This window comes from Gallinula chloropus (assembly GCF_964237585.1).
Source record: "Gallinula chloropus genome assembly, chromosome: 3".
NCBI lineage: Eukaryota > Metazoa > Chordata > Aves > Gruiformes > Rallidae > Gallinula > Gallinula chloropus.
In genome coordinates, this window is record NC_140087.1 from 6,539,232 (window position 1) to 6,554,772 (window position 15,541).

The window sequence follows — 15,541 nt, forward strand, 5'->3', positions numbered from 1 at the left end:
GAGCTACAACATTGAGCACAGTGAACACTGGGAAGGTACGTGCAGTGAATTGTTTACCTGAAAGTGTGTGTGCCGTGCCATTTGGCAGTGGCTTCTCAAAAGCCTGACAAAAGACCAAGTAGTTAAATTAACAACAAGCAAACAGGGTTTTTTTCAGGGAGTTCTGTCAGCAAATTAAGAAATACTTGAGAATATTTAGACAGGCGGTGACATTTAATTGATGTTATCAAGACTCTGAAAGAGGGGTTCAAGTTTGGTTTCCTGAAGCTGTTGCAACTTGATTATTTCCTTCAGAATTTATACTTACTTATTTTATCCTTACCTTTTAAGGATTTTTTAGATGTTGGAAATGGGGTTCTCCTGTCATAAAATGAATTTGGTACCATTCAGAAATAGGATACATATATTCAGAGTATCTTATCTTAAATTTAGAACTCCTTGTAGTTCTCTAAAGAAGAGGAAATAGCATCTTGAAGTTCTATACTACTTAAAAACATTTATTTTGGTGGTTAATCAATAGCAGTGATACAGGTCTGTAAGATGACTACTCTTTTCACCCTGTTTCTCCATTTGGCTCTTGCTGCTACTTTTTTTTGGGAAGCTTTGAACTTAATATCAGTGTGCTGAGAGAAAATTCATTTGTTTGTATGTGGCACAATTCTTGTAGAGTGAAGATCTTTGCTGTGGTGTTTGTTTTGCCAAGGGCAAACTACTGTTATCTCCTCAATGCACAGTCAGTTGCTTAGCTTTGAAAACTTTGCAGTGCATTATTTCAGAGTCTAAATACCTACAAACAGATGCAATGTGAACGTGCTACCTTACATTCCTCCAAGGATCTCTGTACCTAAATGGCTCAAATTAAATATGCAAATATTCAAGAAATAAATCTGCAAGGAAATACAGCTCAGAAACTAAACTGTAACTTAGAGTAGCCCTTTGGCCTATCTTGTTTTCCTTGCAGCAATTTAAGGTCTAATTATATGGCAGATGTGTTCAACTCTATTCTAGATAGATTGTTAGAACATAAATGGTATTCTTTCTCACCAGAAGGCAGATTTGGGTTTTTGTACATCTGTCACTAAACCTTTTTTCCTCTTTTTTTTCTTTTTTTTTCCCCACCCCCTTCCCTTCGCTTCAATATGCTTCTAAGATTTGTCTTTGGAAATTACCTGCAGCTACTTGCATACAGATTTCTAGTTGTTGTTTCTGACATCACCCGAATGGTAGAAGGTAACATCCCAATACAGAAAAAAGGGGTTTTGATCAGGTGTTGGTGGCAGTACTGCCACACCTCTCCCAGCACAAGGGCATTGAGGTGCTGCTGCAAGTATATCACAGAGTCACAGGGGCTGGGAGGGACCTCGGGAGATCATCGGGTCCAACCCCCCTGCCAGAGCAGCTCCCTAGGACATATCACTCAGATAGACGTCCAGGCAGGTCTGGAATCTCTCCAGAGATGGAGACTCCACACCCCCTGGGCAGCCTGTCCCAGGGCTCCCTCACCCTCACTGGGTAAAAGTTCTTTCCCATGTTGGTGTGGAACTCCCTGTGCTCCAACTTGCAGCCATTGCCCCTTGTCCTGTCTCCACAGAGCACTGAAAAGGGGCTGGCTGATTCCCCCTGCATCCCATACAAAAACATGCCAAATTACTCTGTAACAGGAGGAACAAGTTGATTCAAGTTGTATACAGAATGGATACCTAAGCTAATCTTGTTCATTAGAGCGCCATGAAAGACTGTTTTTGCAAGTCTGTCTCTGAGATTTCCAATCTCTGAAAATAAGCGTACTTGAAGTAATTAATTTGACTTTCTAATTCAAGTCACTGATTTATTGCATGACAACTTGGGGTATAATTCATAGCTGGTCTTTTCTTATACATTTGTTTTTCTCTTTTTTTCTTATATGCTTGTGTTTGCCTTTATAGATTGTGCATTACACAGTATCTGAGAGTCACAGTAGGCTGAATTGGTTGTTGAAACGGATGAATTTCCTGGTGCTTACACCTTTGTTTTATACATTCCTCATGCTTGTTTTCTAAAGAGAATGACGTTGCTGTCAAGCAGAATCCATATAGCACAGTAGATGGCATAGTTTATTTTTAGATAACTTTTGTCTATTCTTGGGCAGTTGGTAAAGGATAGAAGCTAAATGTACAATGCAAATTTCACTTCTATCCCCTGTATACAATATGGGAGTGTGTGTGGCTTAGCTTTAACAGCTTAACAGTTCATTTCACATAGCGCTTTCTGAAGTGCAATATAGTGTGTATATATATATAGTATAGGTGGCCAGCAGCGACAGGGAGGTGATTGTCCCTCTCTGCTCTACCCTTGTGAGGCTCCATCTGGAGTCCTGTGTGCAGATCTGGGGCCCCCAATACAAGAAAGATGTGGAACTGTTGGAGAGGGTTCAGAGGAGCCACAAAGATGATTGGAGGGCTGGAGCACCTGCCCTACGAAGACAGGCTGGGGGAGCTGGGCTTGTTCAGCCTGGAGAAGAGAAGGCTGCGGGGGGACCTCATTGCAGCTTTCCAGTACCTGAAGGAAGCTTATAAGCAGGAGGGGATTCAACTTGTTAAAAGGGTAGACAATGGCAGGACAAGGGGGAATGGACTGATGCTGAAGGAGGGAAGGTTTAGATTGGATATTAGAGAGAAGTTCTTTATGGAGAGAGGTGCTGGAAGGGGCTGCCCAGAGAGGTGGTGGATGCCCTGTCCCTGGAAGGCCAGGTTGGATGGGGCCCTGGGCAACCTTGTCTAGATCATGCATGGGGGTTGGTGGCCCCATCTGTGGCAGGGGGTTGGAGCTCTGTGGTCCCTGGGGTCCCTTCCAACCCAGACCATCCTGTGATTCTATGAACCTTCTATGCGATGTAGGATAGAAACTTGTAAGGCAGTGGTATCGCTTTCCTTGCAGATGTACACAAAGCATTGAAAACTGAAGTTCTCTTTTCTTAGGTGGCCTGAGAAACTCAGATGATCAGGTTTCTTTAGCTTGTGTCAGTTGTTATTATTTTATTTATTTTTTTATAGCAGAGTAGGAAGTAAGTTTAGGTCCTGGTAGGAACAAAGGGATTTATGTTTACTTAATACTTTGGTAATCAATCCATTATTGCTTTTTACTTCGTTTTGGAATGTTTATGTGTGGTTCTGGGGGTGTATGTGCCTTTCTTATTATGATACACTAGTATCACTAATGTTCCATTTTAATGCACTTCAATGAATTATTTGGAAAGTGCATTGATTTCTGATGCATTTTATAACCTGGTTCTGTGGAGACTGCCCAAAATATTGGAGGCATGTTAGGAACTTAATGAAAACTCTGTGCAAACCACCAAGTGCAAGCACTGTTTTAAGGTTTTATCTGTAAAGTGAGACATTTCTGAAATGTATGCAGCTCTGGCATACACTGTTATTTTTTAAAAATTACTTTCTAAAAAACAATAAATAACCTTTATGCTTTCCTGCAAGAGGTGTTGCTTTGGAAGCTGTATTGTGCACAGTCTTACTAACCCTTAAACTATAGGGAGAAAGCTGGGGAAGTTATCTTTTAAGTATGGATTAGAATTAGGGAGAGGGTCTGCTAAAACAGAAAACTCGGTATCAAAAACTGTCCTCTTTATTAGAACTTTCCTGGAAAGTTGCAGGAGGAGGAGTGCATTAATTGCTAGAAGGACTTACTATATTCCAGTAAGTTTGCTGCTTACTGTTTTTAAGAGTGCTTTTATTAAAAAAAAAAAAAACAAACCAAAGCATAAATGCTAAATTTGAAATTGAACTTTGAAAAAGTATTTGAAAACTTCAGCAAATTTGTTCTCCAAGGCTAAATGTTTAGTTCTGCACTCTGTCTTAACAAGTTAAGACGCCATTTATATATTGAGCCTAGATAAAAAGTTTATTCATGTTTTTAGGAAACTTTTAAATTATATATATCTTCACTGCTGTGATCTGCCTGTGTTTTTCCCAGGCATATTGTAGACAAGTAGATGTTAAGGTGGACTGAAAGGTGGCTGAACTGCTGGACTGAAAATGTTATTGTCAGCAGCATGAAGCCCATTTGGAGACCAGTCACCAATGGTGTACCCTACAGGCTGCTACTGGATATAGTAGAGTTTAGCATCTCTGTTAGTGACCTGGATGATGAGACAGAATGCACGCTCAGCAAGTTTGGAGACAAGACAAAACTGGGACAAGTGGTTGATAAAATAGATGGGTGTGCTGCTATTCACAGCTGCACAGGCTAGAGAAATGCACTGGTAGGAACCTCATGCAAAGTCCTGCATCTGGGGCAGAACAACCAGCGTGTGGTTGGAACTGACTGTCTGGAAAGCAGCTTTTCTGAAAAAGGTCCTGAGATCCTGATAGACAAGTTGAACAGGAGCCAGCAATGTGCCTTTGTGGTGAAGAAAGCCAATGGCATACTGGACTCCATCAGAAAGAGCACTGCCAGCAGCTCAAGGGAGGTACTTCTTCCCCTTGGTACTAGTCAGACTCATCTGGACCACTGGGTCTAGTTCTGGGATCCCCAGTATGAAAGAGACACGGACATGCTGGAGCAAGTCCAGCAACAGGCCATGAAGATGATGAAAGGACTGGACCATCTGTCTTACTAAGAGAGCTGGAACTGTTTAGCCTGGAGAAGGCTCAGGGGGATCTTCCAAATGTGCGTGTATACCAGATGGTAGAGAGTAAAGAGGACTGAATGAGCATATTCTTAGTGGTGCCTCATGAAAAGATGAGGCAATGGGCACAAGCTGCAACAGAAGAAATTCCATTAAGAAAACACTTAGTTTGAGGTGAGGATTGCCAGATGTTGGAATGGGCTACCCAGAGAGGTTGAGGGGTCTCCTTCCTTGAATAACAACCTGAACACTCAAAACCCACTTGAACAAGGCCCAGCATATTCTGTTCTAGCTGACCCTGGTTTGAGCAGGGAAGTTAAACTAGATAGCCCCCAGAGGGGACTTTCAGCCTCAGCTCCTCTGTGAGCCTGTATTTGTGTTGTTTCTATAATAGTGAATGTGTTGAACCTGTGAGTGTTGGTGTGAAATGACAAAAAAAACAAAAATGCTTTTGATTGTGTGATAGATACTTGTAGGTTACTGGAAAATATCCCAGTGGACCACTGCAAATTTGTCCTAGATTCATGTGAGGCTGAGCTTTGAGAATAAGCTTGGTCTGTCAAGTGGTGTGATTTGAGCAAAAACAACTGTGCTACCTTCTTTGCTTGCTTTATGATTTTGTTCCCATAACCTCAAAAAAAAAAAAGAAAAAACCCAAAGTGGAAGTTTAGTAGTAAGCAATCCTTAGTCTGAATGTGATTTTTTTTTTATTGTTAAAATCTGGAGTTTGAAGGTGGAACACATTGAAGTTTAAGAATAAGGTTTTACTTTGAATTATAGTAAAAGTCAGCCTGAATTATAAACTAGGAGAATAGATTTTCAAGGAAGCATAACAGTAATTTTTTAAACTTAGTTGTTTTCTATCTTATTACTTATTTTTCTCTCTAGTACCGAAAGTACATGACAACTAGTTCTTTCAGATTAAAATAAAGTTAGTGAAAGTACAGGTGTGATTGTGTCAAGAACAATTTAGCCAAGTCTAGCTAAGCAAAGAGATTTAAAATAGCAATTGTAGTGACATAAATGTATGCTGGACTTTTTTTTGTGGTCTTTTTAAAAAAATGCTGACTTTAGAACAAAGTAGAGGGATTTAAGCTTTGCTTTCAGACAATAAACACAATCATTTGACTAATCTTACTTTTTCTATATGAATGTTCTCTTTACTCCATGAATCTGTGTGTGTGATGGATTTGTGGTTGAAATATATGTGCAGAGAATGTCAACTTCTATTCATCCTTTTAGGCTCCCATCACTGCAATATCAGTGAATGCCATCCTTTAAGCCTTCTTATCCCACTGAAGAAAACTAATTTAAGTGCTGTGTCTCATGTTTTGCAAGAAAAGATTGTTTTTCTTTTGTTGTGTAGATGCTCAAGGACATTGCTTTTTATCAAGAAAAAGGAAAAAGTGTGCAGTGGTGAATTGACAAGCATGTTTCCCATTCAAAAAGAATAAATAAATGCAGGGAGGGAGAAAGAAATTTCTGAATGAGGTTGTCTAGACAAAAAAAAAATCCATCTTTAACTGTGGCTTGAATGACTATTAAGTTATTGATTAGATAGACTTAAAAAGGAGAAGAGCAACTTGCTATGGTTAGCAGGTAACTGAAGCAGATGGAAACTTAGTTCTGAAGCAATAATGATATAGGATGACCCCACTTTTAAGTTGTAGTGTTGAAGTAGTCTGAGAAAGTTTGTCAAAAAAAACCAAAACCAAACCTGTTGGACTTGGATAACATTTGTATAGCAGAGCTCTCCTTATCAATTAAGTGGTTTAGGACTACTTAGCTTGATTTGCAGGTATTGGCCTAGCTGAAAAATAAGTACTTGTTTCAAAGAGATGTTGCAAAGCAAGCTATTTTCTACTGGTATTTGAATTTTTGAAGGTCTTCTTAAAATGCTTTTTTTTTCTTCTTTCATGACAGTCTTTCTGCAGCGTGTTCTTGGGTTGTATCGAAATCTGTCACCATGGGAATGTTTGTGATGTCATAATCAGATTTAAACTTACATTAAACTGTGCTGACTTATTTTGCAAGTTGGTTTTATGCTTTGGCACTGAAAGCAAACTTATGTGCAGCTAACAAAACTGCAAGTTCTGATTATATGATTATAGGGTTAATAAACTGTTTAGAAATAGCAGTAGTTGGAGTGGTGTAATGTGAATGTACAGGATTGGGTTGCTGAGCCCCGTAAGCTTACGTAACTCCCCCAGAGCCCGCAGTGCAAGTGGAGAACAGCTGAGTGTTTCTCTGGGAAGCAGATGTCACATAGCAGCCAAGTGGGGGATTATGTGCCAGGTCATACAAAGCAGTAGTGGTGATGCGTCCCCTATAGCTGAGGAAATAGTCCCATATTGTTTGTTTTATAGCAAAGGGGTGTATTTTACCTGTGTCAAGCTGCTTCTCATCTTTCAGTCAAGGTCTTCAACTCTACCTTTCCCTCCTTTAAAAACAATTGTGGTTTAAGACTGTGCAGATGATTCTGGGATGTTTGACTCCTGAAAATTAGGTAAACTGAATCTGCCCAGTTGGATGTCCCTCTGCAGTGTTCTTCAATGGCATCTTAGCCACTGATTAGAAATAATGTCTAATGTTCAACTGAATATGCAACCCATGTTTCATAGTCCTATGCTATTATCTTCAAATAGTTCTTCTCATTTAATCTGCATTTGTTGTTTGGTGACCTCACATCAGCTTGCTTTGGACCTGAGCTTTTGCCTCAACTGAAGATATTCTGAAGGTTCATTGCATTGTGGGGGTACAGCATTGCATCTCTCTGGCTGGCCTTAGCCAGGCCATGAGTCTTTAGAAAATCTTTATAAAAAGAACTTGTATTTCAGCAGTTCTTAAATTGTTTGTTTTCTAAGTAACTTTGTTGAAAAATCTGAAAAACATGCTTCTTCCTAAATGCTTTTAGCAATCACTAGTGACCAGAGAAATGGTTCACCCATTGCAATAAAGATTACCTGCTTAGTAATCACCAGCAGTACTGAGTTTTGATTATGGCCTTTCGAGGCTTCAGTGTCCCAGCCTGAGGTTTAAACCAATCTTGATTCCTGGCAGCAGACTGCACAGCTTCTGAACTTGTGACCCCACCTTCCTGTTGCTGCTCCACATGATGATCTATAAAATGTGATGCAGTTAATGTGCTCCTTCTGTTGTGTCTTTGATTACAGAGTGCTCTACAGCTGTAGATCGACTTGCTGGCATGCTTTTGATTTCTGTTACCTGGTTGGCTTGTTAATTGTTATTCCTGTTACTGGTTGTGGGTGAAGTGTGTGTTTCCAAGATAGGCTATTGTAACATAAAGCTCCTGATGAGCTCCCAGAAATCCTCTCGCTTGTTGGCTGGTACAACTCTAGGAGAAAGGAAAAAGGCAACAGTGTGTAACCAGATTTGACGCACTGGTCATTCTGTCCCTGTGCCAAGACATGCTCTGTGTTTGTTCTTCAGGTGAGAACATCTCCTGTGATTAACTGGAAAGTAGCAGGCCTTTTTCTGATAATTAAATTTTAAGGTACAGATCTTGTAATAATTTATAAGTATGATGACCTGTAAATGCAAGTGGATCTTGTCAACCGGTAAGTGGATCGAATGTGTAAGAAGAGTTGGTATTTTGGTGTGGGTCATATACAAACAAAACACAGGAAGGATTGTAAGTCAGGCAGTTAATGTGACATTGATCTGTACTTGCAGTTCAGAAAGTGGAAATGGGTTATCAGCTCATCAGATGACAGGTACTTGAGGAGCATGTGTTTAGGAGCCTGAAGAAAGCATCTTTAGGTGTATGTGCCTTGTGAGGCTTTATGCCTTATGCATGTGGTGCTGAACATCAAGAAACCTCAAAGTATAAGATACCTTTTTTTTTCACCATTTTATTTCTCAGCTTAGATGTAAGCAAAGGGTGCACCTCTTCTGACTTCTCCCTCATAGAAAATTAAGTGTACATCCTTAGCAGGAAGTGTGGAAGTGTCCTTTGTTTTCGATCAAAAGTTGAATGTTATGTAGAACTGGAAATCTGTTAATGTTCTAATCCTGGAAATAAATTATGCTGAGCTTCATGGCATCCTTCTATAAATAATTAATTATAAACAGAAGACACTAGAGATTACTTTGGAAAGCTTTTTGCTGTCATAAAAAAGAAAATCACTACTTTTTTTCAAGAGTTGTTAAAGGAATAAAGTACTAAATTTTACTTAAGCATAAATTGAGCTGATGTGTGAAGACTGTTGAACAGCTAAAGCCTATTTTCCTAGTAAGTCTTCCATAAAAGTAATTTTTAAAAAAATTTTCAAGTTCTTCCCCTCTGTGGGTTTTATCTCAAAGGAAAACTCAAAGGAGATGGTATTAGTGGGGGAAACTACTTTTACAGCTGCAGTATCTCTTCATGTATCATGTGGTTCCCTTAATGCACTGGCCCAAGCATTTAAGAGGACTTGCAGTATACTTGATAGCTGAAGAACAAGAGCCTGTCTTCCACCTTTCCTGTGATGTCTAAGCAATCCTGGCCTAAAGTTCTAGGATTGTTTCTGTTGTGTTGCCAGTAACACAAAGGACTAGACTGACAAAGGATCTGTAATTGTAATTCGGTAAGGAAACAAAAGGGGGTTGTTTTAATGAAAAAAAACCTTACCAAAAATAAAGAAACCTCAAAAAAACCCCAAACCTGGGAGAGATGGGTATACATATGTTTTGTGGTTGGGAGATCTTTTTGGGATACGTAATATGGCTTTTAAAGGGGGTGTCAGATTTAACTATAACTTGGTTTTCCCCATTAAATGCTCTAAGCAGAGTTGTCTCTTGGTTACAGTTTGAGGTTTTTTTGCAGGAGGGGGAAGTCCTTTTAAAAAAAATGCACCATCAAAGATTCCATACAAAAACCATCTTCAGAGCTTGTCTTGTGGTCTTCAATGTCTGGCTAGCAATGCATGAGAAGGAATAAAACTCTATGTTATAACTGGATGTCTGCTTTGTATGTAGTGGTGCATTTATAGCAACGTATCGTGTGCTTGTGGACGCCCTTTTTCTGAAAGACCTTTTTAAATAACTTTGAACTATTTTCCTGTATCCATGTATTTTTATAATATGGTAAGGAGCAGAAGCTTGTCCAGTAAAAGCAAACTTTTTCTGGATTTCAAAGGGGGTTTTACTTATTTTGCCTGAACTTGATCTTTCATTGATTGTACTACATGAATTTTAAATACTTAAATATAACGTGCTTGTAGTTAGTTGCTCGACAGGAAGGGGAACAATGACCCATTGTAACAAGAAGTGTGGCCATCCTGGACTCTAGTAGAGGACACATTTCTACATAAAAATAATTCATAACAATGCCTGGAAGACTTTTGATGTTTCTTGTTGAAGCTAGTCTTGTAGGCTAAACCTTTCTGTTTGGATCCCATTGTGTTTGTGGGGTGTGACTTGTCTCTAGGAAGCAGTTGTTACTGTTTCTTGCTTCCTGGGTCTAGCAGTAGTAGTATTACCCAAAGATAGCAAGGGTAGGTCAGGTTTGTTTGTCTGTGTCTTCCAAGGCATTACCAGGTGATGCATGAGCATTGTTGGCAGGGTGGTTAGGTAGTTCATTAAATACGTGTGCAGCACTGACAAAGTCTCAGGGTGTCTCTGGAGGCTCCGGTGTTTTGGACTAGTGGGTACAGGCAGCAACACGCCAGCAGCACTGTGAACAGGAGACTTCACCTGAACCTGGCTGAATGTAGTGCCCTGACCCAGGGACTTGTGTGTTAAGTCTAAAATGAGGGTTTACAAGAGGCATAAGGTGGTTGCTTGTGTAAAACGTTTAGTGAGGTGTGCTTGTCATAGCTATCAGTTCCTGCTTCCATGTAAAATTAGAGAATGAACCACACACATTTTTGGAGATATTTTCTGTGCTGCAAAAAGGCATTTGGCACCTAATACTAGTATTTAGGCAAAATACACATTTTTAATTAGAAAATTAATTCCATTGTGACTAAATTGCTGGCAGGAGCAAATGACCAAAGTGCAGCTGGCCATGCAAGAGCTCTCCATAACATCTGCTTTGGAGACAAAACCATTTCTTAGCCAAATAGTAAAACTTTGGTCTTTCAAACAGTGTTGAATACTGATGATTGGATGTTTTACCTGTAGTGCAAGACACCAAAGCTAATGCAGCAAGAGACTTGCTTAACCTTCCTGTGCAGAATGTAACTAGGAACCCCAATGCCCAATTATTGGCATCATAAAGGTTATTACTGTTATTGCTACTCAGTTATGCTGTTGTAGTTGTTTAGACTAAGGCATGTAGTATTTCAGTAGCTTCTTTATTAATAATTTATTATGTTACTGTTTTGTTTAAAAAAGTATTAAGGCCTTTAGCTGGTGATCTCTGAGAGAGTATGGTTTTGTCTGTTCTATAGAATAATATGCTGACTGAGCATCCAGTAAAGCAGTTTGAATTTATTTTTCATCACTTGATAAGAACTGTAATGTGTATGATTCATTTAGAGTGGAGCTGGAAAACATATGAATTAATCAAATGAGCAGTTTATGCTTCTTAGTGATATGCAGTTGTACTCAAAAAGCTACTAGAATTTTTAAAAGCATGCCTAGGAAATGGCTCATCCCCTGATTTAAAAATAGGGTGTGCAAAACTTGATTTATCTGCCTACTAACAATTTTTTCAAGCTTACTACCTTACAGTTTTCAGAAACTTACTTGAACAAGAACTATTTATTTTAGCTAGAACTTTAAATATATGGATTTGTTCCAATGTATTTCAGTTTCTGCTGTCATTTCATTGAAATGCTGTTAGGTTGCTTTTGTAGCACAGACTTTATGATGTTCCTATGCACATCAGATTCTCAAAGATTAAAATCTGATAAAGCTGTTCTGTTACATTAGAAATACAGAGATTTATAATAATTTGATAGAGCTGCAGCTGAAGAAAATATGCTATGATACAACATTCAGTTGCATTTGCTTTGTTTTATTTTTACATTTCCCATACAACACCCATGTCCTTCATTTAGTGAGTGGTGCTCATTGAATTTGTAACTGTTTGGTGCTTTTTGCAGAGAGTAAGTGGATGATGAGAATATAAAGATACCTTCTGAATCCACCATTGTGTATAGGCTTATTTTTCACTTAGAATTTTCATTGAGGTCCCTGTTGCCAAATGATAATAGCCTTGAAAATACAAGATGATTCATACTTTCTGCAGGTTATAGTGCTGTGTAACCAGAGACTGGAACACTGCCTGAAGTGAAGAACAGCATTAAGGCACCTCTAGGCACGAAGACAGGAGTCGAGGGCTCTTTCAACCATGGGCTTTCACCTAATGTTCTGCAAATACTTGTTATAATCACCTGAAGATAAGAGTGATACTTTTTTTATCATACTTTTAACTACGTTGTCTAGCCTCACTAACCAAAATTAAGGCCTCATCATGCAAAATACTGCATGCATGTTTAAAAGAAATAAAAGAAACCTCTCCATTTTCAAAATATTTGTGATATGAGCAAAAGAGTTGAGGGCTGGCCAGCATTTAAACAAGAGAAACTAACTTCTGGGATCCAGTATCTGAGACTGTGTGTTGGTAACAGGAGGGAGATGAAAGCTTTGTGGTCAGAAGTTACTCTTGACATCACCAAAGACTGTTCTCACTGTCCATATTCTCATATAGAAGCTTGAAACTTGGGTGCAGGGCATTGCAGTTATAGCTCTGATTCTGTTAATGGAACTGTGTGTGGTCCTGGTGCCATTTTTTTGCAATGCTTTGCAAGAGTTTGAAGTTCTGCAGCATGAGGCTTCTTTTGCAGTAGGAAAACCTGTTTTTTCTAAAGGAGATAAAAGGCCAAAAGTCTACCTGCTGTCTGCAGAGGTATTAAGAACATGCAGCAAGAAGAACAGTTTCCAAAACCAAGGAAGAGCTATTTCCCCCCCCCCCTTTTCATTAAATAATATGTACTCATTAGAAAAAATTACACTGTTTTGTGGGGTGGTTTATTATTGCCAGCATTAAAAAATAAATAATAATATTTCATTGGTATATAAAGATAAGTGAGGCTGTTCAGTTTTTTCTTTCCATCTGATAGTTTCAGACCTTTTTTTAATGTAAAGCCTGTCCTTTTTGGTACAGGTCACAGAATGGTGTTTATTTCAGACAATAAAATTTAGAATGCAGTCTAGAATATCTTTTTTTACAAAAACTCAGAGAAAACCAAACAGAACAAAAAACACTAACCAAAACCTAAAACAAAAAAAACCACAAATCACCAGAGATTGTTATATTGCATGGGCAAAATCATGAATCTGCTCTCACACATCAGAACTCTTGTCAGCTTTGCAGCTTGTCTGGACACTTGACAGTAGTCATTTTCTGTAGTCTAGGAGAGAGGTTCTGTGCTTAGTGCCAGGAGAGCAAGTCGGTGATGCTCTTCTGTTGTCTGATGGAATGCTGACTGAGGATGGGTTCAGGTTCTGTTCTCACATTAATAAATAAAATAAATCCCCAAAGGGCAGATTCTCCACTTCTTTGTTGTCCTATTTTTTTTTCTGCTTGTTAATTTTTAAGATCTACAGAATATACTAATCAAAAGATTTTTTTTCTTTTTTCCTCTTCAGATTTATTTTATGGCTCTGCTGCCTTTAACATACTTGGGTAGTGGGTTTACTGGAGTTCTTGGAGCACAAAATATTGTATTAAAACAGCTTGTTGCATGAATATATTCACTGATATGTACATATGCACGTTTATTGTGAGAATACTTCCTAGTTAAATAGCAAAAAAAATCAACCTACCATGTTGTGGTGCAGTTGAAACATCCCATAGGATATATCTGGTTACTTAAAAAATTTCACTGAATTAGGCAGCTTTGCTGGTTTCACAGCTGCCTCGAGCTGCTTCGCTCTCATGGCTCCCCAAACTGTTGGCAGCTCTGCCAGCTACTACTCTGCTAAGCTGATTTATTGGTTGTAAAGTTGTAAGCTTATGTAGTGAGGAACCTTGGACCTTAGCAGACCCATGCAGGATGCCTGCTAGATTAGACTGTCAAAACTGGAATCACATCTGGGCAACCATCAGGCCTACAAATGAGAACAACCAATGTTGGCATTTTAGATGTTTCTAAAATGAAATATTTCAGCATAGTTAGCATTTGGAAAGGAGGAGTTTGAGATTTGGACTATGCTCCAATTTAATTTCATGTTGTAATATATACTCTGTGTGTTACTCTCTGACAGAAAACCTCTGTTCAAATTTCTTTTTAGGCTATGCTTTTAAATTAATGTTTTGTTTTCCAGTGTGTTGAATGTACTTTTTTTTCCCTGATGATATTTACAGCAACAATATGCATACAAAGGCAAAACATTTGTCAGGAAAATTACAGGTTAAAAGGGGTAGAAAAAACATTCTACAAGGTTGTCATGACTAATACATCATTTCTGCAGTCATGTTCTTAATAATATTTGGTATCTCATCTACATCATGAAAACATGCCAGGCTGTCAAAGTAACTTCCAGCATGTTTACCTGGGGTTTTTTATGATTTAATGGCTTTTTGCTAATATCATATTATTCCATGTTTGTAGGTAATATATGCTTTGAACACTAAGAATGATGAACACGAAGCTGCTATCCAAGCCCTTAAGGATGCTCATGAAGAAGAAATTCAACAAATTCTTGCAGAGACCAGAGAGAAGATCTTGCAGTATAAGAGTAAAGTTGCAGAAGAAATGGATCTCAAGAGAAAGATCCAGGTTTTAGAAGAGTCACTGGAAGATCATAAAAAGATGAAACACCAGGCCTTGACGGAATTTGAAGCCTACAAGGGTAGAGTTGAAGATATGCAGCTTTGTGCAGAAGCTCAGCATGTCCAACGAGTGGTGACCATGTCAAGAGAAGTAGAAGAGATCAGAAAGAAGTTTGAGGAAAGGCTACGAAGCTTCATACAGCTGCAAGTGCAGTACGAGAAGGATAAGCGTACAGCTCTGGAAGACTTGAGAGCTGCCCACAGGCTTGAAATCCAAGAACTTCTGAAGACTCAACAGAGTCAGAATGCTACCTTAAGTAAGGGGCAAGAAAAACTAGAGGAGTTGCATAGACTGGAGCTGGAAGACTTGAACAGTAAAGTTGAAGAGTTAAGGCTGGAAAGAAAGAAACTCATCGAGGACTATGAAGGGAAACTCAGCAAAGCTCAGTCTTTCTATGAACATGAACTTGATTCTTTGAAAAGATCTCAGCTTTTCACAGCAGAAAGTCTACATGCTTGTAAAGAAAAAGAAGTGGAGCTAAGAAAAGAATTTCAAACCCAGGAAAGTATGTTACGCAAGAATCTGGGAAAGCTGAAGACTGAGTTGCAAATGGTCCAGGATGAAGCTGCCAGTTTACGGGAGAAATGCCAAAAACTTCAGGTGGCTCTTGGTACAGCAGAAAACAATGTTCAGGTAAGACTGATCCTATGGTGTTCTCAAGGCTGAGAACTTGCTTTTCCTATTAATGCTGTCTTTCTGTGAGGTTGATACATTGAAGTGACTAGAATACATACATTTAATTTTTTGTCACTCAATTTTTAATCAATCTCTGATTTTTTTTTGTTTATATTTAAAAATTCATGTTTAATTGTCACAGACTGAATTAATACTGCTTTACATTCCAGTAGAATCTAGAAACCCCTACCCAGGGAAAGGTTTTGCTTTCCTTTTCAGCTGTACAGGAACAGAACTTGTTTGTTCTGGTTATACTACCCAAAATGCAGTATACTCAATTTCTACCACTTAAAGAAGAAACAAAAAAAACCCCAAACTAAACCCTGTTCTCCTTCCCTCCAAAGAAAGAAGGTAAGGGCAGGGGGGTAGGGAGGAGGTGGGAAAGCAAAGCCATATCTTTGCATTAGGTCTCCACAGAAAATTGATCCCTTCGTCACCCCTGTCCAAAAGAAAACCCAGA

The 15,541-nt window shown here is 38.8% G+C and overlaps 1 protein-coding gene across 3 annotated transcripts in view; it reads left to right on the forward strand.

Moving 5' to 3' along the window:
* Positions 1-15,541, forward strand: part of FAM184A (family with sequence similarity 184 member A) — a gene marked incomplete at both ends in the record, with an annotated part of 70,591 nt that overhangs the window by 10,496 nt on the left and 44,554 nt on the right. For 2 of the 3 annotated variants that reach the window (XM_084261992.1, XM_084261993.1), the window contains one exon: positions 14,386-15,039. In XM_084261992.1, coding sequence (XP_084118118.1) covers positions 14,386-15,039 — 654 coding nt within the window. Of the gene's footprint in view, positions 1-14,184; positions 15,040-15,541 lie in introns of those variants that run through there. The other variant, XM_084261991.1, reaches the window with a different exon arrangement.